Source organism: Coccinella septempunctata, chromosome 3 (genome assembly GCF_907165205.1).
Source record: "Coccinella septempunctata chromosome 3, icCocSept1.1, whole genome shotgun sequence".
NCBI classification, from domain to species: Eukaryota; Metazoa; Arthropoda; class Insecta; order Coleoptera; family Coccinellidae; genus Coccinella; species Coccinella septempunctata.
Window position 1 is genome coordinate 10,888,874 of NC_058191.1, and position 27,964 is coordinate 10,916,837.

At 35.5% G+C, this 27,964-nt stretch overlaps 2 protein-coding genes across 6 annotated transcripts in view; one reads left to right on the forward strand and one right to left on the reverse strand.

The window, feature by feature from the left end:
- On the reverse strand, positions 1-14,882 carry LOC123310502 (ATP-binding cassette sub-family B member 10, mitochondrial). Of its 4 annotated transcripts, none has more exons than XM_044893990.1 (10): positions 14,748-14,882; positions 7,373-7,672; positions 7,113-7,319; positions 6,856-7,058; positions 6,748-6,805; positions 6,459-6,682; positions 1,131-1,362; positions 781-1,067; positions 469-728; positions 1-299 (listed from the first exon to the last, which is right to left on the reverse strand). In XM_044893990.1, exons 2-10 carry the CDS (start codon positions 7,575-7,577, stop codon positions 65-67), a joined length of 1,911 nt encoding a protein of 636 aa, XP_044749925.1. In that variant the 5' UTR covers positions 7,578-7,672; positions 14,748-14,882; the 3' UTR covers positions 1-64. The 4 variants fall into 4 exon arrangements, with proteins under 4 accessions (XP_044749925.1, XP_044749924.1, XP_044749923.1 ...); XM_044893989.1 differs by lacking the exon at positions 14,748-14,882 and adding an exon at positions 7,781-7,976; XM_044893988.1 differs by lacking the exon at positions 14,748-14,882 and having other exon boundaries at positions 7,373-7,976.
- LOC123310504 (4-coumarate--CoA ligase-like) overlaps positions 14,726-27,964 on the forward strand; it is a 27,313-nt gene continuing 14,074 nt past the window's right edge. Inside the window, exons 1-4 of one of the 2 annotated variants that reach the window (XM_044893992.1) lie at positions 14,726-14,865; positions 20,480-20,781; positions 22,783-22,993; positions 27,386-27,730. In XM_044893992.1, the coding sequence (XP_044749927.1) occupies positions 20,488-20,781; positions 22,783-22,993; positions 27,386-27,730 (850 nt within the window). In that variant the 5' untranslated portion in view covers positions 14,726-14,865; positions 20,480-20,487. Of the gene's footprint in view, positions 14,866-15,445; positions 15,582-20,477; positions 20,782-22,782; positions 22,994-27,385; positions 27,731-27,964 lie in introns of those variants that run through there. The other variant, XM_044893993.1, reaches the window with a different exon arrangement.

Genomic DNA, 27,964 nt, shown 5'->3' on the forward strand with positions numbered 1-27,964 from the left:
TTTGTAAAACAATATTTATTAACAATAGATAAATCCAACTTTTTTTCTTAAATTAACAAAGCCATTATTGCCCCACTCCAAAAGTTTGATGCTTCATAAGCTCTTTGAAAACTCCCTTGTCTAAATTAAGTAATTCTTGATAAGTCCCTTTCTCGACTATTTTTCCTTCTTTTAAGACCGCTATTGTGTCGGCATTTTGTATGGTAGATAATCTGTGTGCAATGGTAAGTACTGTTCGCCCTTTCATCACTCTTTCAAGGGCTTCTTGGACCAAATGCTCGGAATGTGCATCTAGAGCGCTAGAAGAATATAAAGCACATGAGCAATTTTTGGTAGATATTCAAACGAAAATGTGTAAATGTGCACATGGGAGATGGTTTTTAAAAACCACACATTAACTAATATGCATGTATGTGGTTACCTTGGTATTTATACAATATACTTTCAGTAATTTGTATTATATCTTACCTTGTTGCTTCATCTAAAAGCAATATTTTGGGGTCCTTGATCAAAGCTCTTGCAATGGCTACTCTCTGTTTCTGCCCTCCACTAAGCATTATACCTCTCTCGCCAACCAAAGTATCATAGCCCTGAGGTAAATTTTGAACAAATTCATGAACGTTAGCCTCCCTGGATATCTCAAGAAGGCGCTCTTCAGTTATTTTAGCAGGATCTTCAGAACCATATAGAATGTTTTCTTTGATACTCGTTGAGAATAAAACTGGTTCCTGGAAGCCAAGATGTTTGAACCAGCTTCACCAACTGTTAACATTAATTTACCTGAGCCACAGTGCCAATGAATTTTTTCAGCCATACAGGATCCAACTGTTGTATATCATAATCGTCAAGAAAAATTGTGCCTCTAGATGGATCGTATAATCTCAAAAGTAAAGCGGCCAAAGTACTTTTGCCTGAACCGCTGGGACCTACCACAGCTACCATGTTGCCTGGTTCAATTTCTAGGTTTAAATCGTCGAAGATTTGGATATCCTTCCTAGACGGATAAGTAAAAGCAACGTTTTGGAATACTATTTTACCTTTTGGAAGTTCCAAAGGAGTAATTCCACCTTGAAAATGACAAGATGATGAGTTAGGTCCATTTTTCCATTCTGAACGAAACCAAAATTTACCTCTTAGGGGAATTGCTGGTTGTCGGTCCATTATTTCCCATATCCTGCTTCCAGCTCCGATGGATTTGTTTAATTCTGAATAGAAACTTGATAACCCTCCAATGGAGACTCCAATATAGGCTGCATATAAAAGGAAGGATGACAACTGCCCAACACTGATACTTTGTGATGATACCATCACACCTCCATAATAGAGCACGGAAATAATTATCATATTACCCGTCAAACCTGTCTGATGAAATATAAGGTTATGTTTTCATAATTATGAGCATATTGAAAAACAAGAGTGAACAGGTTAATTCACTATTCGAGATTCTTGTTTAACTCACTTTTTGTTTGTAAAGAACATTGTATGTCAGGTTAGCACGTGTTTAAATAGACAATATTAGTGAGGTTAGAATCACTAACTTCAGTAACTTTTAGAGACATCAATATTAAAATTTTTGTACATAAGATTCTTCAACATCACCCATTTATGATAGCGAAACATGTATAGTGATTAAATAACTTATCCTAGTATATTGTGTCACATAACATAGCTTTTTATTATGCTATAAGAATAGCTTCTAATTATGTTGAAATAGAATCACTCACAATGTTATATCAAGCAAATTTCGAGTATGTATTAAGATACGGCATAATTTTTTGGGACTTTAGAAATCACGATTATAATTCAAAAAAGAGCTAGCAATAAGGATTATATTAAATTATATTACTTATATTATAAAATGAAATACAGAGAGTTATAGGGGAGTGTTCAAACAAAAAGGTTGACTGATTGTTTACTATTCTTGTTTAAGAATAAAAATAACTTCAATACAACTCAAAAATACTCATCAATATGAACTATCTTATGTATAGAACCCATCCCACATAATGTAATCGAATATTCAACTGCCGAATAGAATGAAAATTCAAGTGAGAAATTTATTCTCTGTTGTTAAACTTAGAGCCTGCACAGTGTTTTGGTGCACATTTAGTGCAATTTTTCCTGCGTTTTGACGGCATTTCATTTATTGTTTTGTTTATGTACGATACGTTATGTGAACATGAACATCATTTGAAATGAAGAAGTATATATATATAATATTATTATATTATATTATTCTGGTAGAGTAAATTCTGCATGCCGTCACAACTGTAAGAAGGGAAATGTTCTACTAGTTGAATAGTTGATGATCCATCGCGTTTACCTGTTTTATTTTGTGCTATATGACAAATAGGCAGTAACTTTGAAGTTATTGTATCAGTGTTATAATTTAATGTTCACCCTGTATATTCAATAATGCAAGCAGGAAATAATACGTCAAGAATGTTCATGGCCTCCCGTAAGACATTGTGTCACACGAGCGATTGGTCAAAGCCAAGTGATGAATGCAGGTCAAATAGGCCTGGTTATTTTTTTTTGTACCCTAAACCTAAGTTTTCACAACGCCGGAAAGTGAATTATTTTTCGGCGGAATGATGTAATTGTTTGAAAAATTCTGAAAGCCAAAGTTTTTCAACTGATCCAGAAAATATAGATTTCAAATTTGAAAGATTAGTGTTTTGTGCACTTTTGAGAGTCCTGATAATCCGGAATTGCATGTGCCATCAGACAGGGTTAACGAGCGCACTACACTTCATCAAAATCGGACCATCAATAGATCAATTCTCAAGTTATGGATAAGGAAAATTTAGGTTGCTCGTCTATAAGACTCAATAGGTACTTAAACTTTGCGTTTCACGTTGAAATTATGTTAGTAAAATACCAAAGTACTAAATAGTTTCAGTTTGACGAAGTCAATTGATATCACATTATTGTGCGATATTTATTTCTTGGCTCGGCCATCTGTAACAAGCCGGCTCTGGCGTATGCTTACTATTTTGTAGGTATAGGCTGTCAAATATGATATGGAATATTCCTTCTGACGCAGTGGCGGATTTACATATTTGCCGCCAGTAGGCTATTCAAATTTTGCCGCCCTTACCATAATTATTCAAAATACTAATGACAATTTTTGTGTCAGTGAAAATAAGGTCTCTTGTAGTTTCTTGGAAAAATTCGCGTAAACAAAGTGCACACCATCATCTTGATTAGTCTATGTGACAAAAATCTCAAGATGATTTTTTGAGAATGGATTAATGGCGGTATGCACCGTTTGATTGAACGAAGTTTAAGCTCTAAAACGACGTTTAAGCATAGAATCTCTATGGAAAAAAAGGATGTTTAAGGAATTAATCTCGTTTAATGAAACGGTGCATAGGGCCATAAGTTATCCAAAGTTAATTTTTTATTATAGGATATGAATATCGAAAAAGTTTCATGCGAAGCAAGGATCAAGAATGGATTTTTCTACCCCTTTCTATCATAGACGAACAGAACCAAAATTTTTTTAATGCCTTCCCGCCCGTATAAAATATCTGCTTGATTTAATACGTGAAAGTTTATTAATTTTCAATAAAAAAAAAACAAAAACTGCTTTTCGGGCGCCATCTTTTGGGGGCTGTAACTAAGCAGGGGCACAAAAAAAAGACCTTCCCTACAATTCATATTATTATATGTATTATATGGTCACAATCTAACTGATGATGACAATAAAATATGAATGTAAGTCATAAAAGTCTCACCTCGGGTTTCATAAAGCTTGATCAGGGAATCAACGCTTGATTGACCAACAGAAGACGTCAATTTGTTTTCAATCGATAATTCAGTCATGATCATTCATAATATCATTCTCGTATCAAATTATGTTCATACGTCCAATAAACTATTCTCGCAATGACTACTTGTTCTATATATTCAGCAATGAAAAGGTTTCAGTGATTTCGTTTTAGAAATCAAGCGTTGATGGCACAATCAAAGTTTTATGAAACCCGCTGTGAAAATATCTTTCTGCGATGTCGTCATACGAAATTTTGACTTTATACACAAAACAGCCAAAGCGTTCAGCTTTTCTTGGCTTAATATGGTTCTTAGGTACCTAACTTTTCACCTTTTTCAGGCAAAAAAAGCTTCTCTCACCCGAACAATTAGTCGCTGGTGTATTACAGAGGGTGGGCAAAATTCTTCGTCTACTGATGGAAACTCGAGAACTATGGAAGCTGGAAGAAAACGGATGACACATTCTCGAGCTCTTTTTCAGAGAAACAAAGAATGGTGAAAACCGTTTTTGAGTTATTAGCAAAAAATGGAATTTTTCGAAAAGTTCTCATAAGTTTTCTGTCTTTGGAGTTACAGATCTGAAACTTGAACCTTTTACAGACCCTTTTTTACGTAGAATCCACTGACGAGCACCAAATATTTTTTCATTTCGAAACATTAGGCGAACTTTCGTTTTTTTTTTAATGCAGTCTTTCATTGAATTTGTTATTTTTGAATTGGAAAAAATAAATTCTGTCAGTAGAATCAACGTATAAAAGTGACTAAGAAGGTAAGTTTCAGTTCTGTAACTTCAAACACAAAAAAGCTATGAGAACTTTTCGAATTCGTCAAAATCCAAATTTTTGATTATAACTCAAAATCTAGAAATGATAGGCCGGTTCTGTTTCCAGATTTGGATTAGTCATGTAAAAAGAGCTTGAGAATGTGTAATCCGTTTTTTTTTCTAGCTGCGATAGTTCTCGAGATCCCCTCAGTAGACAACCAATTTTGCTCACCTTGTAAATAGAGCCATAGATACGAACTTCTGGACAAACATTTCTTGAATTGTGTTTTCGTAGGAACCGAAGAAACACATCCCAATGATTCAGAATCTGGTTTCACCAAAATTTTTCACCCTCACGAAGTTTCAGTATAGAGTCCAAAGCGGCCGAAATAAGAGTCAAACAGGAAAATATTAATGATGCACTACTTGGTCAGTTTTTTTATAATTATTAGGGAAAATCAGATGTAGATAGATATTAAAATATCTATGAAATACAAGTATTTCAATTTCTATAATTCGTGCAAACAAAATTGTCCCCAAATTTGCCGCCCCCTGAAATCTGCCGCCCTAGGCTGCAGCCTACTTAGCCTCTATGGTAAATCCGCCACTGTTCTGACGAAAATGATGTATTTTTTATGAAATACCTTTGAAACGCCACAATTTGAAATAACCATTTCAACCGTTTCCCAGAAAAAATATTTTAAGTACTTAAACATGAAAAATAAAAATGGGTATAAAATTAAAACCGTTTCGATTCTATGGCACAAGTTGACAACATCGACCGAAATATTAGTTGATAATAAAGGACAACAGATGTTGAGGCTGGCCAGTGAGTACGCGTCTTATGATGGCTGCAAATCAGAGACTCTATGCTGTAAATCAACAGCTGTTATTTTATAAACAAGCCATTGGTCTTTTTATTTTCTAGTATGGATGTTGCCAAATCGTGAACTAGAAATGAAGCTATTTAAATTTTAAAACCTCTTGTTTGAAGAATGATTTTGAATAGTTTCCGCGGTGCATTTGAAAAATTCATGAATGAAACTCATAATTATTCCGTTTAAACTTGCATATGCTGTGAAAACCCAAATTGAGGTGCATTCCCCATTTTGACATACAAATGGAAAATAACCTTAGTTTGTTAGGTACATTTGTAAAAGTGAAGGAGATTAATCTGGTTAGATTAGGAAGGTGTTTGATTTATTTAGTGAATTAACATTTGAATGAATTTTCATAGAAAGATAGTGCCAAATTCAGGAACATTAAATAACATGTTCTGCTCTTGAAATTCAAAATTGAAAGAAAACTTAATTTTGTTCAATTCACTGATAATCTTTATTTGAGCAATGCATGTGATGCAGAAATAGAAAATTCACCCTCTTTCACAACATCATTTTGGATGCCTAACCTAAAACTAGATCTCTTAGCTGACTCAAGTTCTGAAGAATTATTGCATAATATAATAGACACATTCGGTTTTAAAACACCAAAAAATACAATTGATGCAACTCAACTCATATTTTCAATTCAACAATCAGTTGCTATCAATATTAAATACAAATATTAAAAATAAGATAATTTAAGACAGATACCACCAACGGATATAAATATCAACTGATGTTGACATCAGAGTCGAACTTGCTTATGTATCATCCTTCAGAGTGCCAAAAGTATTATAATTCATTGAAAAAGTGTAGCTATGGACCATTGTCTTGGTCTTAGTTGTTTAATTCTAGGCAAAAGGGGATATCCATCTCATAGGTAGCAAATACATATTAAATTTCATCAAAAATCATGAAAAATGGCCAACACAAGTTTCAAAGCTTTCAAGAAGTTCAATCAGTGATGATACCAAGCAGACAGGATCAGAATTGAGGAAAAGTATTTGCCTATTAAACTTCATGCATCTTCAACAACTCACCATCCCATAAAAGAGAGCTCTAGCTTTTGCTTCCTTATAAGCAATTTGTAAAACATTCATGATAGAATGATCATAAGATTTAATTTCTCTAGACTCATGTCCAAAAGTCTTCACAGTTTTAACATTTGCAATACGTTCTTCGGCTATTTTGGTCGATTCAGCAAGGGTGTCTTGAACTTTCTTTGTGATGTTCCTTACATATCTACCATATATCACAGCAACACCTAAAATCAATAAATTGAAAAATAGGTGATATTTTTCTATCACAATTTCAGATTAAAATATTCACCTGCCACTGGAGGAACAATACCTAAGCCCACCAATGCTAGCTCAGCTGAAGTATAAAACTGAAAACAGGACCTGAATAACCCCTTTTAATTCCAAAATAAAAACTCACCATCATACCAGTACCAGCGCATACCATGGCAACAGATCTCAATCCATCAGAAATATTAGAAGAAAGTGCTTGACCTACAATTTGGGTGTCGGAAGATAGACGATTGACAAGTTCACCTGTAGATCTTTTATCAAACCACCCTTGTTCTTGCCTAAGAATTGAACTAAATACTTTTTTTCTTAATGCTTGAGTCATTCTATATCCTTGAATATGACAGGTGTAAGTATGGAGATTGGAATTTTTATAGAGTATGTTACCTGATAATGACATCAAATAAACTCTTGCAAAATTACAAACTGCTCCAACTCCAAACACTAAGATTAATATTCCACATAACTGATTGAGTTGTATTTTAGCATCCTCTGAGTTATCACTCGTTGAATAAATTATATCTAATACTTTGCCTATGCTGAAGGGAACAGCCATAGTTACTGAACTTGAAACTAATAAAAATCCAATCGCCCCTGTAAACCTACTTCATATAATGAAAGACTATAGAGCAGATTAGTTTACAAACCCATTAAGTAATATTTTTCTGGTTTCGCCAATGACAAAAGCCTCTTTAAATCAGATTTTTTCAAAGTTACATTATTACTTTTTACAACATCCACGTCTTGCTTTCTTCGAAATCTCATCCATATTCGTTTTTTCGTTGTGATCTCGGCTTCTTTAGGTATTTCCACAGCCACATAATTTTTCTTCTGACTAACTCTAGTTTGCATAAAGATATTCCTTCTTGTTTGTCTTAAGACTCCAAAATTCAAATTTTTAAAATATTTCAGATGTGAATTCGACTTGAGGAATAACCTCGTCACCACTAAAGAATAAACACTCATTTTTAATATTATAAGTTGTTCAAATCAATATAAAGCAACTAAAGTATTTGTATGTTCAAAATAAAGGCCCTCATTTGTTAGGAAGCTACCTTATGCAACATTCTGATAGAATCGTTTAAATTATTCATTTGCATTGTATCGTTTAAAATATCTTATCATCCTCTTGTTGACAATTATCAGTACGGCTTATGTCACCTTTGTCATGGAATAATCTCAATCTGTCTTTTGTTAAGTCAAAGAGTTACAAATCTTTTACTTTTTGGTCAAGTCAAATCAAGATTAAAGACTACAGGCACCACGCGCATTTTATGTAAAAAGAAAGAACTTTTATGTAATGAATAAAGTTAATTTTGAATAATTTCATAGATTGCACATATGTTCTTGATCTCAATATTCTGAATGCCAGTAGCAGTAGCTTTTAAGAACATGGGCGGCTCGTCAGTGGAGGCAAGGAAAGCTAATGGACCCCAAACACTATCACTGCAGGCCGTCGCCTCAACAGGAACAGGAGAATATAGGAGATCAATATGTTCAAAGCAACATATATACTATCAGTCAATCACCTGCAGGCGGACGTCAGAACTGCAGATCCTTGACTGATGATAGCACGCACTATGCGAAACTATTGTACATTGGATTTTGATAAATAATTTCAGCCAGTTTGAATTTCCTGGCAAAAAGCAAAAAATAGCTCTCATCTATTTATTCTGGAAAATATTTTCAAAGAAAATTAATTTCAGAAAAGATATATCATTTTTCAATAATTTGAAAAAATATATAATTGATTGACTGCTAATACTTGAATCCTTCGTTCACCAAAATGTTAGCTTCCTCGGTTCGAATGACCAGGACCCGTTACTCCTTCAGGATAAGAGAATAGTTTTTTATTCATTTTTGTCGGTATACAGTAATTTCGTAAACAGTGTGCGGGAGATGTGAGGGGGAAGATCAGTTGATTTAGAGGGTTGAGAAATCGCTATCTGTGAGCGAACCTCTGCGCCGCGACAAATCCCAAGGACATAACGGATCGTGCTCAGCAAATACCTACTGTCGACCCGTTAGCCAAATCAGCTTTTTTCGCCCAACAACTCTTATAGATATATCACTTTTATCACGAATAAAGGTTATGTTGGATGATATTGCCAAAAAAAAAACAGGAATTAAAACAATTTTCTTCATTCTGAAAAATTTTTCAAACTTTGAGGAACTCTAACGAAAACGGGTGGTCCAAAATATATCCATTTGATCCCGATGGACACAAAATGTAGGTAGTAATCTACAACTTTTATATGAAACATTTTTTCAAAATTTGCAATCGTGCAATCCCACAAGAGATAACACACGCAAAAACACCCCTTCAGCGAGCACATTTCAGCCCTTCCCACCTAATGCACAACTAACTCCGCGCCCCGCGGATGGCGAAATTGTAGGATATTCATTCATATCATATTGGGACATATTTGAAAGCTGTTTCAGCAATAAATTTTGGTCGATTTTAGAGTCTATTTACGCCTATTCACACCAATCCATATTAGCCAGATTTTTCATTTATTCATTATCGGAACTCCTTTCATACTGTCACAATGTTCCATAATTACCCACAGAACAAATAATTTTTTTCAGCATTACCTCCACGAATAATTAAGCTTTCGAATAGTGAAAGTTTAACTTGCGTAAGTTCGAATACTCCTAAAAATAAATAAAATGATTTAAATAATATCAGGGTGTAGCGGTGTATCATTAGATATATACTAATTAGATATATCTTCAACCTTCGACCATAGCTATAGGCCAAAGGATCCTGAGAACAAAATATTGTGTTTTAACCCGAATTATCTGTTCCCAGTATTGTAATATTTGTCTAATAAAGTTTTTGACCGTACAACAGGCGCCAAAGTGACTTTCAGTAGCTTCCAAATTCTAAGTAAATGGCAAAATTGCAATTTTTTAACAATTTGTCGATTCTTCAATACTTTCAACATAAATATCGCTGCAAAATAATTACTTCCATTATGAACTCTTTTCGGACCATTAGATTGAATTGCTTACGCTAATCTAATCCGAAACCGTATCAACAAAAGAACATGATTTTATTTATGTCTTGAAACCAATAGATGGCTTAGGAAAAGACACAATAGAACACCGTCACTCCGTCACCATCATACGAACAAACTACAAAGGATCAACAAACAAGAACACGAATAGAACGTAGGTACAGTAACAGTTTAAAATTCAGCAGTGCAAAACTCTTCTAATTCTATAGAAGTTCTTTGGAGAAGTATCACTTTAACTTTCCTCTCGAAGTGTTTAGCATCTTTGATCAATTGTACCAATTGTACCGACTTTATGTCAGCAGGTAGCCGGTTATACAGTTTAAGGCATATGAAGTTTGATCACTCTTATTCGCTTCTAATTCTGTCCTACATATGTAGTGTAGGACTAATTCTTTTCTTCTCCTAGTCTCACAACATAATCGTGAAAGTTTTCGGTTGTTGTGAATTTTTCTTTATTTTTGTGGACATAGGTAGTCAACTGCGGTAAGTATGAAAACAGACGTGATAGTACAATGATAAGTAGAATTGTTCTGAATCACTGGGCAAAAATAATGTAAACATTTTCAAATAAAATAACCTAGGTTATTCGAATAGAAGACATATTCCACATCTTATGAGCCCAAATTGTATTAGCCTTGTGTTCTTATCACTTTCCACGTTTCGCCGATAATTTCGACGTTGATCATAAACTACCGTGGAAGTGAATTTTAGCCGTATTTTTATTTTCCGACGAAAATTTATTTTCCGGTGCGTATCCAGTGAGTTTTCAACTTGTGAGTACATTAATTTTCAGCCCCAAATCTACAATCCTCTTGAAACCGGGTGGAGAATTGATAGTGGTGGTTGCTTTTTTAAGCAATCAAAATGTTTGCAATCTTTAAGTCTTACCATTTTTTCTCTCAAATCTTGCTACAGCGTAACACGTGCTTTCCTTCCTGTCAAAGAATCTATTTACTTATCCAAAGACGTCCCTGACTCATGTTATACCTAGATGGGTTTCAATTATTTTCAGTTTGCTGAATTCCTTTTTCGGCAAACCTAAGTCGTGGCTTCTGACTTCATGATATGGAATCAGAAATGCTTCAGCCAAGGAAATCCATGCATGTTCTAGTCAAAACACTCAACTCTAAGGTCTGTCGAGGGAACATGTGGCCAATATTGCGAAGTCCACTTCATGTAACCTGAGATATCTGTTGAAGCCTAGAAAATATTTCTCCCTAGATTAGAGTCTTCAATTTTACAGGTCAGACCAGGACTCGAATACTTCTTTCATGTTTGAAACTCAGGCAGTGCGGCTCATGGTCATTTGAACCAAGGAGGCTAAAATTTTGATGAGCAATGAATTCGAGTATTAGCAGTCAATCAATTATATTTTTTCACTATAATAAAAGGTTCTGAAATCAATTTTCTTTGTAAATGGTTTCCAGAATAAATTTTGTCGTCCACCGAGAACGAATCGTAGAGATGAATTTTTGCCAGGATATTCCAGCTGACTGAAATTATTTCCAAAAATCCAATGAACACAATAGTTTCGCAATGTTTAATTTCCTCTATTCCATCCATTATATTTCCGACCCCTGACAGCAAAATCACAAAGAATCCAAAATTCGAGTTCACCTCGAAGCCGTTAAATTGAAATACCCTTAAATAGCCAACGGAACTTAGCCTCCTTTGCCCTATTGAAAGCAAGAATATTTCCAGTCAGTCGGTAAGCTGATGAGCACAGATTACAAAGATTACTCTGTAATTTGAATGAAATGAGAATCAACGTTTCTATGCAGTCTCTGTTTCTATGTATTGACAATTAATGTCAAACAAAAGCCACAATTCAGAAGATTTTCGAAAATAGATTTTTCGTCTGATGAAGGAGTCTGATATAGACTCCGAAACGTTACCACTTAAAATTATAATTTCAACGTTATTTATTTTCAGTTCATTGTCAGGCAACAATTTTTTCTAGTTAATTTGCTCCTGACAAATTAGTGCAAGAATTTACGCAGGAGCAAATCGTCGATTTCAGTTTTAATTGATTTTGTTTCAGAGATTGGGAGTGAAAACCCTAAAAAGTTTATTAAGAAATACAAGTTCTTGGCAAAAATAACTGTATTAAAGTCTTTTGAATATTTTTAAGTTAGATTTTTTGCATGTCTTTTGTCGATATATTTAAGAATTCCTGGCCACTAAGATAGACAAAATTTTTATGTAGACTTGCTGCGCTGCGCCTTCTAACAAAATTTAAATTTATGTAAAAATTTTGTCGAACACTACCTTCATCTCTTCGAAAACATAAAAATAAACCAGTCGATCCAGCGTTTTTCATTGGTAGTGTTGTCTTCTATCTTTGGCAATTCGTCTGTTTTTGAGGGCTGTACCGATTCTTACATCCCCTGCTGCGAGTGGAGCGTTTTTGATTAAATGTTTTTAGTGGTTTTTGTCGCATTCCGTCCGATATCTTGAAACATTTTTAACAAGAATCTAAGCCACACAGTGTGAAAGCAGTATACCCATCCTTTTTTTCGTATTTTAACTTTAAAATCACAATGAATGTACAGGGTGGGCAAAACTCTTTGTCTACTGAGGGAAACCCGAAAACTATGGCAGCTAGAAGAAAAAGGCTGACACATTCTCGAGCTCTTTTTCAGAGAAACAGAAAATGGTGAAAACCGTTTTTGAATTATTAGCAAAAAATGAAATTTTGACGATTTCGAAATGTTTCAGATCTGAAACTTGAACAAGCATTTTTTTACGTAAAATCCACAGACGAGCATCAAATATTTTACATTCAGAATCATCAGGCGAACTTTCGTTTTTTTAAATGCAAACTTTCATTGAATTTGTTATTTTTGAATCGGAAGAAAAGGTTATGTCAGTAGAATCTACGTAAAAAAGTGCCTAAGAAGGTTCAAGTTTCAGATCTGAAACTTCAAAAACAAAAAAGTTATGAGAACTTTTCGAAATCGTCAAAATCCCAATTTTTGTTTATAACTCAAAATCTAGAAATGAGTCCTGATAAAAGAGCTCGAGAATGTGTCATCCGTTTTCTTCTAGGTGCTATAGTTCTCGAGGTCCCCTCGGTAGACAACGAATTTTGCCCACCCTGTACTTATGCAAAAATCAAGAGTTCGTTTCAAAACGAGATCCAAAACACAAAGTATGCAAGATGCTTTATGAAGCAAAATTTTCAACCATATAATATGATTTTGGTGCCCCCTGAAACTGGGATCGGAAAGGTTTGACCTCCCTTAGATCGGAGCCTATTTATTTCATCAATGAACTCCGGACTTCCAATTAATTTTGTTATAATATTAATATAGTTGTTGATTATCAATTACTCCTAAAATGTTATCAAATAAAAAATATTTTTGGAATTCGAATTTAATAAGTGTAACAATTGCACGCCTATAATAAAAAAATGTTGATAAAGGACCCTATCTGTTAAGTTGTGAATGTTAGGCTGCTTAACTCGAGTTTATTGGGCGTTTTTTGTCCTGATCGCTGGAGACGCTCCGCCCTGCGGCGCAGAAAATACATTTTTTGAATGTCAGCCTAGGTTTCTTTTTCAGCAATTCCATTTTCACCTGTTCAGTTGTTCAATATTCACAATAATATTAATCAGAAATTGAACGCGAACCAGTTACTATCAAAGACCAAATCATCCTCGGCACAAAAAGTTAGTGTTGCCATTCAAAAGAGCTCAACTACCAACCACCGTTCGTGCATGGTGCAAGACAAACTTCATAATTTTAAATGAAAAGTTGCATAATTTAAAATAAAATTGACCTGTTCGAGAATTTTTCTAAAAAATGATAAAACAATATACAGGGTGATTCAGAACTCGAGGCGAAAAATTGAGGAACGTATACAGGCTACTATTCTTGATAAAAAAGTAAAATAAAATTTTTGGATATTGTCTTGTTTCCGAGATATGAGTGTTCAAAATTTCTGCATGTCATCAATTTTAAACTGTAATAGCTGATAAAAATACAGAAAAATTAAATCAAATGTTCAAAAATGCTTCCATTACCATCGATACATGCTTGGCAACGCAGAATAAGGGAATTTCATTGCATGTTTTACCTATTCTGAGTGGATTCGACTGCATTAATAATTCGTTCCATTACATTAATTGTTCTTTATCATTAATTTCCACTGCGTAAACTTGTTGTTTGTTGTCTCAAATGTCCCCAAACAAAATAATCCAAAGGATTCGAATCAGGTGATCTCGCTGGCCATAGCACCTGATCACGCCGACCAATCCATTCACCATTGAAATTTTGGTTTAACCAGGCGCTAACATTTTATCCAACATGCGGTGGTAATTTATGAAATTTAAATGGTTGCATACAGAAACATTATTGTGCAAAAACTCGGAAACGAAGCCTTATCGGCCAAAAATTTTTTTACGTGCAATAAAGAATATCAGTCTCTATATGTCCCTTAATTTTTCGCCTCGAGTTTTGAATCACCCGCAATTTTTTGCGATACTTTTCACTCGCACGCAATATCCCTAAAACGACAATTTTATCTGCGATTTTGCCCACTTACCCACTAACTCGCATCCCACCTGAGATACCGCTATTATCTTTTATCTATAAACATTCAACAGATTATCATTGGGTCAAGGAACCCAGAAAATGCATCAAAACGTTGGCGTTAGATATATTTCAACCACCCGCTGGGTTTAAAATAAATTATCAGATGGGGCCTATACAGCTTGAACGCAGTGACTGGTCAGAGTAACCTTTGGAACGTACATATTGGTTCTTCGATATCCTTGGTTAGTTTTAAAAGGAAGTAATTCTCCATCTACCGATAGATTGCTTCGATGTATATATAGGTAAAAGTTGTGCGTGAAGAGATAATTTCCCAGACATTCTACGCGAATATATTAAAAATAAACAGCGGTTAACTGTGTCGTCACATATGCCTCGCGGTGCATTGATACGATTTTTTATTTACAAACGAGATTTATACTTGAACTTTGGATAATAGCTGAACTTACGATCGCTGTTAATAAACCTAATTTATCAGACTCTAGCTTTGGTGATCCCTCTGCATTGTTCGAACTCTATCAATAGCGGAATAAGGAATAACAGTGTCAACTTTACGACTTCACGCAGGTACGTTATTAAACAACTGATTTTTTAACGTTCTCTTTTAATGGCTCATTTACGAACATCAACGGTGTCATCCCTCGAAACAGCTGATAATCTTGTTGTAAACAAAAGTACAATTGACAAAGCACAATGTTAAACAAAGCATTAACTGATAGTGGAAAGTATCAACATTCGTGATAAAACGAAGAAAAAATTAAATTTTTAGTGTTGAAATGATAATGTGAATTTTGTAGTAGCGACTCATTTCTGAAACTTCTAACACTTGAGCGTCATTTAATTATGTACAATCAATTCTCCTGAAAACTTAATGATCTAGTGAAAAATTAATAGGATTTCTGGAAATAGTATCTATCTTTTCTTCACAGAAAAATGACAACATTTCTTATAGAAACATTTTTTGGCTTTAATAAATATTTCATTGTGGCAATATTTCTAAGTGAATTTGATTTAGTTCTCCGTTTTTCTTATTCCAAATTCGAAAATATGTCCATTCATTGCTTGAAAAAAATATCTACTGTTTTGACGTTTGAATTAATCTGCGGTCGTTACGTATTATGTGTACAGTGGGAATGAATTCTTTCATTTAGCGTCCACTTCGGACTTTGATCTCGTCAATAACAAGATATTATTGATGCAAAGCATTCGTTGGTTAACAATATAAACAAACAGGTAGCCTACACTATTTCTAACTATTTCTCATTCTAGGAAGTAGAAAACGTATAGGTACGTTTTATGTTTTCCATCACATATTTTCAAATTTGACCAGAAAAATTAAAAAAGTAGTTCAATTAACGACTCAATTCTTCGCGCTTGAATTTTATTAGTAGATATCCATCGCTCAATTTGGCATAGCTGAAATATTTTGTGGAGAAATGTGTGTGTATGTGTGTATGCATGTATATTCGTATGATTCTGGTGAGAATACATATACATAAAAATTTTTGTTGTTGTTAAATCCCAAAAAAGAATTATGTAATACAACGTATTATTTGCGCCCCTTTTCATATGCAAATTTATGTACATTACCACTTCCTCATTTTTCGTATTTTCTCAAATTTCATTTGGCACAGAAACTGAGCTCTTTCGATAATATTGGTTCATATGAACTATATGAATTGAGAAATTTCAGCAACCACGCGTAAAAACTTTTGCATATATTATCCATCACCCTCAACTTGATATAATAATGATTCATTATAATACTTTTTGGCGGTCTATTGTCCAATTAAATTTTTTCCCATAAAAATTTTACGGGAGAAGGTACCTAATGTTAAGTTTTCAATCGTTTCTCAGAATGTAAATGTGGAAATTCTGGTAGACAGTGTTTCAACTTTGATTGTCTCATTCTGATGGTTCAAAAGTGGATATAAATTTAATTGAGAAATAGACAAAAGTATATTCATTGATATAACTATATGTACAGGGTGGGCAAAATTCGTTGTCTACTGAGAGGATCTCGAGAACTATAGCACCTAGAAGAAAACGGATGACACATTTCCGAGCTCTTTTTCAGAGAAACAAAGAATGGTGAAAACCGCAGCCTCCTACGATACTTCGTTTTTGACTTTAACAATTTCGTAAAGTTCCCATAACTTTTTTGTCTTTGAAGTTACAAATTTGAAACTTGAACCTTCTACAGGCACTTTTTTACGTAGAATCCAATGACGGGCTCGAAATATTTTTTCATTTCGAATCATTAGGCGAACTTTCGTTTTTTTGAATGCAAATTTTTATTGAATTTGTTTTTGCATTGGAAAATGAATTTTTGTCAGTAGATTCTACGTTTAAAAGTGCCTAAGAAGTTTCAGATCTGTAACTTCAAAGACAAGAAAGTTATGAGAACTTTTCGGAATCGTCAAAATCTCAATTTTTATTTATAACTAGAAATCTGAAAATGATAAGCCGATTCTGTTTTCAGATTTGGATTAGTCATGAAAATAGAGCTCGAGAATGTGTCATCCGTTTTCTTCTAGTTGCTATAGTTCTCGAGATCCCCTCAGTAGACAACGAATTTTGCCCACCCTGTACATATATCCTTATATGCAGGGTGTCTCAAAACCTGGTTAAAAATTCAAATTTATATTTGACGTCATAAAATAGGACGAAAACTTCATATTATGAACCTGAATTGTTTCCGGAACTAACCCCGTTACTGACCTGACCCGAGACATTTATTTGTATTTAATTCCATAGAGGTTGAAAATCTCAGGAGAGAACAAATTTTCAACCACTTCCAGTTGCTGGTAGATCAACCTATTCGGTTGATTCGCCTCAATTTTAAACGATAGATTTTCATAAAGGTAGATTGACTTAATTGGTAGATCCACCTTGTCGCTAGGTTGATCTGAAAGGTAGATTTGCCTTAAAGGAAGATTCATCTCATAGATATACAGGGTGATAAAAAACTCGAGGCGAAAAATCAAGGGACATATAGAGACTGATATTCTTGACTGCACGTAAAAAAAAATTTTTGGCCGATGAGGCTTCGTCTGCGAGTTTTTGGACAAAAATGTTTCTGTATGCAACCAATTAAATTTCATAAATTATCACCGCATGTTGGACGAAATGTTGTCGCCTGGTTAAACTAAAATTTCAATGGTGCATGGATTGGTCGGCGTGGTCATGCAGGTGCTATGGCCAGCGAGATCACCTGATTCGAATCCTTTATATTATTTTGTATGGGGACATTTGAAACAACAAGTTTACGCATTGGAAATTAATGATAAAGAACAATAAATGGAACGAATTATTAATGCAGTCGAATCCACTCAGAATAGGCAAAACATGCAATTAGTGTACAATTCCCTCATTCTGCGTTGCCAAGTATCGATGCTAATGGAGGCATTTCTGAACATTTGATTCAATTTTTTTCTGTATTTTTATCAGCTATTGAAGTTTGAAATTGATGACATGCAGAAATTGTGAACACTTATATCTCGGAAACAAGGCAATATCCAAAAATTTTATTTTACATTTTTTTATCAAGAATAGCAGCCTGTATACGTTCCTCAATTTTTCGCCTCGAGTTTTGAATCACCCTGTATATATAATGGCCTAAAATGTAGATTCGCCTTATAGGAAGGCGAATAATGGCGCCGGAGTCTACAGTCGTAGACCTCTGACCGACCTCAATGTTAATCTGGCCAGGTTGGCGACAGCATTTCGGACTGCAACTGATTTGGGTACCTGGACACCCAGGCTTCAGAGGCAACGAATTATTAGATGCTCTAGCCAGAGAAGGCGCAACCTCAGCGCTTATTGTCCAGGAACCAACTACACGAATTTCTAAATCCTTAAGGAATAGAACGAAACGATAGCTGGATAAGGCAAAGGGTCCTAGTCTCTCGCACAGTCTCAGTGCCTCCCGGTCCATACACCAGTCGATGGCTAGGATTTTCTAGAACCAATCTGAGATTTATAATGGCGGTCTTCACAGGACATTGCAGGCTCAGATCTCACTTACACAAACTAAAGCGTCGTCAATGAATCACTCTGCAGGCTCTGCCTAGAGGAGGACGAAACGATTGAGCACATCCTCTGTGACTGCCCGGCGGCAGACAGGGTCAGACTTGGAATCTTTGGCTCTCCCAAGCTGAATCTAGAGTAATTCAAAAATCACTCCCCCTCTGACATCATCTCTGAGTATGATGGGACAAGAGGGAGATGTTTAGCTCTCTGAGCAAAAACCTGGTCGCGGTGGTAGGTTTGGTTGATCCGACCAACACACCCAACAATCTCTAAAGATAGATTTGCCTTACAGATAGTTTCGCTCAAAAAGAAAAAAACGCCTTATAGACGGATCCGCCAAAAAGGTAGATTTGCCTGAGGACTTCTTTGCCTTTAGATAGGTTTAGAAGGTAGATTCGCATCATAGATAGATTTACCTAAAATGTAGATTCGCCTTATAGATAGATTTGCCTAGAAAGTAGATTCGCCTTATAGATAGGCAATTATAGATTTGCCTTAGAAATAGGTTCGCCTAAAAAGTAGATTTGCCTTAAAGGTAGATTCGCGTTATAGATAGATTGACCTAAAAGGTAGATTTGCCTCATAGGTAGATTTGCAATAGGAAATTTCGTATTATACAGAGTGCCTATAAACAAATGCGAAGGACTTAGGGAGATGATTCCTCGATGAAAATAAGCAGGAGTAGTTCCTTTTTTTTTCGAAATCGACCTCCCTTCCAAGATACAGCCTTTAGAAAGCGATGAGGAGTTGACAGTTTTGAATTTTTTACCGGTTCTAAAAAACACTGAGTCATAAAACTATACATAATATGAAGCACTAAGTCAATGTTACTCACACATTTTTTCTTTTAGATACTCGTAAAAAAAATTAAAAACTGTCAACTCGTCATCGCCTTTCAAAGGCAATATCTTGGAAGGGAGATCGATTTCGAAAAAAATTTATAGGAATTACCCCTGCTTATTTTCGTCGAGGAAGCATCTCCCTAAGCCTTTCGCATTTGTTTACAGACACCCTGTATATAGATCCACCTCATTCCCTAAAAAGATAGATTAACTCCATGGATGGATTCGTGTAAGTTGATTCACCTTATATGTAAAGCTTCTTCTTGATAGAAATAAAATGCTAGAGAGATTCGCCTTGTTGATAGATTCGTGTAATAGAAACATTCGTAGGTGAATTTGACTAAGTAGTAGGTATATTCGTCTATTTGATGAATCCCTGTAATGAGTAGAAAGATCCCCCTAACGGGTAGATTTGATGAATAGATAGATTTGCATAGTAAGTGTATTTGTCTAACAGAGAGTTTCGCTATATAGACAGAAATTAAAATTTCCTTCGATTCCAACAGCGAAGAAATAGCATTTACCTACATATCCTCATCCGAGCGAGATTTCTCGAACTTGGCAGAAAGAACATGGGGGTAAGAGTAAACACTTCTCACTAAAGTTCCTCGGATTTCCACGGACGAAACGAGTATGCATAGATTTTTGCCCTACCGGTCAAAATTTGGCGAGCTGGAGAAATATTTTTTTCTGACTAGAGTATGAACGTTCTTCAACATTTCATACGAATTTCGACCATATGCCAAGAATTTTAGCGATACGAACAGTTAAGAGAAAATATTAAAAAAAAATTCGAAATGTGGAACGAGACCATAAATCTGAAGAGTGCTTTTTTCGTGTTCAGAGAAAAAGAGCTCATCGGAAATGTAGAAAAAATCATTTCATAAGAATTTCGTACGATATGCCAATGAATTTTAGCCATACGATCGGTCAAGTGAAAATATTTAAAAATAAGTAACTATTGAACTGTGAACGTATGAGAAAAGTTTGTCTTGGAGTAAAATTTTATAGCTGAGAACGTTGGTAGGTACAACTCAGAAATCATTCTGACCTTAAACAGCCGCGTATAGATTTTCTGATGCAATGTTAAAAAAACTTATTACTGAATTAATTACAGATTTCTAATATTGGCTCTTAGTAAAAAAATGATAGTATCATCGCAGTTGGCTGTGCTGCTGCCTATACTAAAGGGTTTCGCTTACAAACTATCCTATTCCATACCTATCCTAGAATTTCGAAATTGACCACCACTCCTATGTTACAATCATTTTGAAGATCCTGTACATACATATCCATTCATATTACAGACACAACAATGTCGAGAATAATTATAAATACATTGAGGATACCAAGAAAGATACAGCATATCAGAACTATTTCTACAATACCACGAAATTTCACAAAATGTCAACGAAAAGCATTTCATCATGGGAAAGAAGTTGCCAGTTTCTTCCAGAGAGCACATCACTGTTCCCCTAATCCAGATACGAACCAACCAGGAGATTTGATTGTTGAATCCCCCTTCAAAGGTGACCCAATACCTAACGAAAACCTGGTTGAATACATTTTAAATGATTTAGATGAGCAAGCCATGGAGTATGATTCTTTGGTAAGTAATTACAAAAGCTTTACGCTTTACATCTCGTGGAAAAATTAACACAGTCTCAGCTAAACTCATATTAGCTGCTCCAATTCCTATGGATCATATTGAACAAAAATTCTATACCTATATGATATTCAGTTGAATAAACTATTCTACTTCGGTATTTATAAAGAATTCATTATTGTTCATAGTACAGACTTGAACTTCAACAATAGATTATGGGAATATTTGTAGATGCCGAGTTTGGAGATGGGACGTCCTGTATAGTTTTTTCCTATGCGTGTTCGTCTAGTGTGGCCCTATCCTTGTTGAAACATTGTAACGATACTTGATTGTTTTATATAAAAATCAAGCCTCGTTTTAAATGTCCGTTTCCCTGAATTTTCCAGTTGAAGCAATGCAACACCGTCTGATGGAGATCTCAGTTTTAATATAGATATTTCGTTTCATTTCAATTTCCATCAGTAATCCGCCGTAAGAATCCAAAACAAAGCAAAAGTGTCTTTCTGCATTCGGCGTTGTTTTTCCGTCCACGAAAACACACAGCATAAAACAACGTGGATTGCAGATAATGACAGTTTCTTCACCGATAAAGAGATAACCGCCACCGAGAATATTTCTTCTGGGGAGAATATTCGAGAATACCGAATTTTTGGATGCAATTTTGATCACATGACCGTCCACATGTCGAAAAGTTGATAAATAGGGCCGCACCACCGACGAACGGCATTCATCATTCTTTGTTCAACAGTTATTCATTATTCTTTATTCGGCATTCGTCATTCATTCATTATCTTGATTTGATTTCGCTATTAATTTTTCTAAATTCGAAGATCTTGTGATCTGTTCTTTTCTTTTCTCTTATTGGTGGTGTGACCGTACCGGAGCACACCGTAAGTCCTTTCTTGATTCCGCATACTTCGTGATTCAAAGTTGCATTCTTTTATTTGTTTAATTGTGTTTATCTTTATTGTTTATCCCCCTGCTTAACGCAGACTTCTGTCGCCTGGCTCTCTGGTGAACCAGATCAACCGACGGAAGTCTCGAAGTCGTTCCGCTGGTAATGCTTGGCGTGTACACCCAAGGTTGCCACGGAAAGACCACAGTAACCTATCCCTTCCTACCCCTGTTGTGTTCCGTTCAGATTTCCCGTAGACCAAAGATTATAGAGAGTAATCTTTGTCGCAGACTTCTGTCGCCTGGCTCTCTGGTGAGTGAAACCAATCGGCAGAGGTCTCGAAGTCTTTCTGCTGGTAATGCTTGGCGTGTACACCCAAGGTTGCCACGGAGAGACCACGATAAACTACCCCGTTATCCTGTAAATTGTTGCATTGTGTTTCACCTGACTCAAACCCGTCTCGTTTATTGAGTAGTTTCAATTCTGATTGGCCTGTACACTGAAAATCACTGAAAGTGCTCGGGATCAAACCCATCGCTATATTCACCTATTACAGGGACTTGGATCTTTCTGAGACAACCGGTTACTGTAAATTTTGTGTAAACCCCGTACATCCCTTATTGTCTCAGAAGAAATCAAAGTGACCGATATTGATTTCTTTCTTTCTTCAATTCCTGCTATTTAATTGGAATATTGTTTAATTCATTAATTTCACTGTGTTAAGATTAAATTTCTGACCACCGTGACAGATTAATTGTTTCCTTTCTGTTTTCCTTATTTTGAACTGGGTCATCAGCTGTATATATTTCTTGACTTGGAAATCATTGTATGGTTCACTGTAATTTTGATTATTGTAATAAATTCGGTTTTAAAGTACTTGTTATCACAACCACCTTAGATAACTCCGAACTCTGTCTACGACTAGTAGGTATCTGGGTGGGTTTGCTATTTCTTCCTTATTGAAAGAATAGCTGGCGCTCGAGATTAAACCCTTGAAAGCTAAACCCGTTACAACATTCATAAATAAAACAACCTATATATTATTTTGTAGTAGTTTTTCATCAACATCTTTTCTCAAAACTGATAATAATCAACCAACACCTTTTCAGACCTGCGGATCAACCGGAAGATCTTATAATTATGGAATGATCAACATGCTGATCCATAAATTCGCTCAGGCGGTGATAGAACATTGCCAAATGAAGCCGAGAGAGGTGATTGGTTTGCTTCTTCCCAACATTCCGGAATATGTGATAGTTTGTCATGGTGCGATGAAAGCAGGCCTTCCTGTGACATTTGTCAATCCTTTGTACACGCCAAGTAAGATACTTTAAATTTTAATTGAATCCAAACTGATCTGCAATCGTAGTGAAGATTGTTTGTACATGAGCATGACTTTATCGAAATATCATTTTATGCGATTGATTGCTCATTCCCTACAATATATTTTGAAAATTTATATTCAGCGCAACAAAAAATAGTAAAGAATTCAAATAAGAAAACTATATACTTAAAAAATATTACAACTACTTCTACAAATTCGATAAGCGCCAGCGCCACCGAAAATATCACCGGGGTGTTTCTCGGTGCGACCACATATACTATATGAAAAATCGCACTATACGATACGATATGCAGTTTTCAGTTGCGCAACTGTTTAGTTTTTATCGCGTCGAAACACAACTGAAATGTTGGGCGATCAAAATAGTTTGTACCTCGGCACAAATTAAACGATTTTTTTTTCGCACTACGGTCGTAGTGTATCTAGTATTGGAGTTCCGATCAAACAGTTGCAAGTTCTCTTTTCTGAAGAAATGTCCCATGTTCAGCATTTGAATTCGTTCATTCATTTGTGTGATTGCAATAAATAATTTTAAAATTGAATTGATGACCACTGCTATGTTATACTCATTTATAAAGACCATATGTTATGATAATAATATATAGAGTAGGATTAATTCAGTTTTTTTTACGTTAACAAAGAGTGCCTTTTATGTTTGGGCATATGATAAGGCTCAATCGATCGAGTCTTTTCATTTTTTTCACGCATTTTGATATCCATCACAAATATATTTTCTGTTTTGTATAAAAGGTTAATCGGGTATGTAGTCAATGATATAAAATTCTATCTCTTTATAGCTTCAGCCAAGCTTTCGGAAAGTCACGTTTCCTTCCTCAAGGCTAATCAATGTGAGAAAATAAAATGATGTTATCGAAAAGTAGCTGATTCATGGACCATATATGAAGTAGGAACCCCATTATCGAGAAAACAGCAGCTATTTTTCGATAACATCATTATTTTATTTTCTCACATTAATTAGCCATGAGGAAGGAAACGTAATAGTAATTAGGTAACGAAAACACGAATTTTGTTTGTTTGTACTCCTGAGTATAAGTAGAATATAAGAACCTAAAAAGTTAAACGCTTGTGCGGTAACCGTGCGAGTAACCATAGACCTGTTTGGCATTAAATTGAATTTTTCTATTTAATAATTCGAAGATGATGTCGGCAATTGAACTGAGCTCTTAGGCCTTTCCTCATAAAGTTGCAAGCCTTCGGAAATGAGTGAAAAAATTATTATTATGTTTTTATTGGAAGTGCTGGACCATTGAAGGAATGGCATCTTGGGGGTTTCGGGGTGAAACATGCAACCCCTATTCCATTTATTATTAGAACTTTTATATCAATCCAAATTTCTCAATTCAAAAATTGGTATTGAAAACAATGCTTCGATGCAAATCTTTTTTAACGCTCGTAATATGTCCATAAAAGTAATACTAGTTTACTTATAAGAATATAAAATAAAACATTATGCATCTTCGTGAATGGAATCGGTAAAATCTACACCATTTCCAGTTGTTCGTAAACTGCTGGAATTTGCATTACTAGGAAATATTAATACTGCAAAGCAACTTGATTAATCGTATCAGCTTAATATTTAGAAAGAGTAGTTTCGGTTAATATGGTCTATGCGGGCCTGTATGCGGCCAATATGGCCTGTGCTGATTTTTCCAAAACTAACCAACTGTAATGGGGTACGTAACCTCCATATCGTCTAGGCTCTTAATTTGACCGTCTCAGTTGACCCCTGTGTCGCACCAAGTGCGACTTTTGAGAAATTAGGAAGAAAACCCACCTTACAATGGCCCTCTCCAAGCCTGGGCCATATTGACCTACCTTGTTTGAATTCTAACGAATATTTAATTTTGACAAGAAGTGTTGTTTGAGTTATGTTTCGATGTTAATTAGCTTTAATTTATCATTTTTGTTTACTTTTGAGTTCAAAGAAGAGATACATCGAATAAAGATTGTTCGATCTTATAAATTTCAGTAAGGCAGGGAACAATAAACGAATTAATTCAAATGCATAACATCGGTCGTTAATTAAATCAACGAATGTAACGATCTAAATCGAACTAACAAAATACCATCGCTCAATGTATAACCAGAAATTTCATTTCGTCGACAAAGAGTAGAATAGTAGATGCTGACGATGGTTTTTTAAGCATATGAATGCATACTGCATCCGGTAATCGACAATTCATTCTAGTTTCGTTGACGAAGGAGTTTTGTTGCTCTGACGAGGTCAAAAGAGACCGAAACCATGGTTAGCATCTACTCTATGTCGACGAAATGAAATTTCTGGTAATACTTTGAGCGATGGTAGTTTGTTAGCTCGATTGAGATCGTACGTATCACTTATACGGGCAAACAGAGAGTTTTTTCTGAGGTTTTTATCTCTGTTTTCATGTATCATACAAAGATATGTATGATACCCCGTTGTCATTTTTCCTCTTCTTACACTGAGATCTGGAACGAGGAACAGGTTTTCAGGATCTGTCTCTTGTTGCCATTTCTTTACACACGCTTCATTCTATTTCAAAAGAATATATATATATTTGTTGATTTAATTATTGGCGTATGTTATGCATCTGAATTAATTTGTTTACATATAGGGATTAAAAAAATTCTCATCAAATAGGTTTTACTATATAGCCTTCATACCTAATAACGAATCTTCAACAGTCACCTTCTCAATCATGAAGATCAAGGGCGGATTTAGGGGGGGGGGGGCACGTGCCCCCGTGCCCCCCCCCCCAGACGGACGGATCTTTCTATACATACTTGAACTCTTAAAAATAAACTTGAAGTTCATTTCTCACATCACAAGTCCAGGATATATTACGCTAACAGCGGTGCACCGCAGGGAAGTAACCTCGCTCCACTTTTATTTCTTCTCTTCATTAATGAAATAGGCCAGAATATGAGTAGCTTCTTCTTATTATTTGCTGATGACCTTAAGATTTTCCGCATCATAAGAACCGTATACGACTGCATGCTTCTGCAAAACGATCTGAACACTTTATCCAGCTGGTGCCTGTTGAACCGACTACCCCTTAATATAGACAAGTGCAGTTTTTTCACTTTCTCTGGGAAGCACAGCTCGGTCAACTATGCCTATTCGATCAATAACACTCCGTTGAATAAGACTGATTCTTGTAAGGATCTTGGCATTTATTTCGACCAAAAACTTTCTTTTGCATATCATATTGAAGTGAGTGTTTCGTCTGCGAAGAAAATGTTGGGACTTATATGCAGAAGTTGTAAAGATTTCAAGACCGAGAAAAGTTTTATCACTCTCTATGATGCGCATGTAAGGTCTCGTTTGGAGTATGGCAACCTTGTTTGGTCGCCCATTTATGCGGTTCACATACAGTCCATCAAATCGGTCCAGCGTCAGTTCATGAAGTACCTCTCGTTCAAGGTTACAGGCGTCTACCCCCAGCGTGGTATGGAGAATACAATATTGTTGAGGCGTTTCCATCTGCTTTCCCTCGAAGACAGGAGAACTTATTACGCTTGTATATTCGTATACAAGTTGGTGAATTACCTCGTTGACTCTCCAGGCCTGTTGTCTCAGCTGAACTTTCATGTTCCTAGAGTCAATAGCAGATTTAGCCAGTGTTTCTATTTGGCTACACCACGTACTAACGCTCTTCGAAGATCCCCACTTTTTTCGATGTGCAGTAGATTCAATCTGTGCTGCCGAAATGTGGATGCCAATTCCGTTGGTCTGTCTCGATCATAGACATAGTCTCGATTCAGGAGGGAATTGAAAGCGTTGCTGTTTGAGGCCCAGTAGTACTCGTTAAGCCTCCAAAACTTTCATTCGAGAATAAATATACATATTTTTTTCTTTTGTTGAATTTGTTGTCACTTCTTATATCTATATCTGTATATGTGAATATTTTGTTTTTGATTTTTTTACTGTTTGTATAAATTTAAGATATTACCAGTGTCCTGTAATTGGGCCTAGAGCCTGTTTGGACAATAAAGTTATATTATTTACTGTTGATTTTTTTGCTTGTCTGCCCGTTGTGCCCCCCCCCCAGAAAAAAATCCTGGATCCGCCCTTGATGAAGATTATGAAAAATGAACATAAAAAATGTTTTTTATTACTTTCAAAGGGTTGAACCTATCTACTAACTGTGAAAACTCTCTGCATTTTTGTATCCGGATCTGGAAGGTACTGGATGCAGAGCTTCAAACATGAGCTTTGAAAATAAGTAGATGAATCGGATCTGGAAAGAAATATTTCCTAGCTTGCAGACTTTCTAGCAAACCAGACCTCTTCTGGTCATTATTATCATTTGATCTTGCAGTTTGTAGTAACCGTGAAATTAAAATTTGATTTGCATCTCATGTTACAGATGAGATAAAGAGACAGTTTCAAAACGCAGAAGTAAAGCTGATAGCTACAGTACCCCAGCTCTTGGACGTAGCGTTGGAGGTGGGCTCTGAACTGATCGGTTACAGGGGCACAGTTTGCGTTGGAGGAGATGACGATCTAGGAAAAAGAGTTTTTGGACTGAGGAGTCTCTTGACAGCAGATTATGAAGTGGAACTGCCAGGAATAAACCCCAGAGAATTGGCCATCATACCCTATTCTAGTGGAACAACTGGTGTACCCAAAGGTGTGATGCTATCCCACCACAATCTGGTATCGAATATGATCCAAGTTCTACATCCGAATATTAGAATAGATAACGATCCAGGTGAGAGTTGTTTTTCGAAGTGAATATATTTTTGGGCGCGTTCGGACATTGGGTGTAAATCGAGATTTGTTCAAATCTGCGTTACGTCCGAATGAAACGAAATCGTGGTAGGAGTCGCTGTAGGTACTCAAAAAAGATAGCCCAACTCAAAAGACTTAGGGTGCCTACAAATTACTCTGAGGTGACGTGGGACCACGTCATAATGCGCATGATTCAAAAATGCACTTTCCACAG

What these genes read in the sequence shown, in the direction of transcription:
- LOC123310502 (XM_044893988.1), bottom strand. Translation starts at nt 7,691, where the DNA reads ATGAGTGTTTATTCTTTAGTGGTGACGAGGTTATTCCTCAAGTCGAAT. An exon ending in TTATTTGATGTCATTATCAG is followed by an intron (nt 7,059 to 7,112) that starts GTAACATACTCT and finishes GTCATATTCAAG; the next exon opens with GATATAGAATGACTCAAGCA. An exon ending in TCATTGGCACTGTGGCTCAG is followed by an intron (nt 729 to 780) that starts GTAAATTAATGT and finishes CTTGGCTTCCAG; the next exon opens with GAACCAGTTTTATTCTCAAC.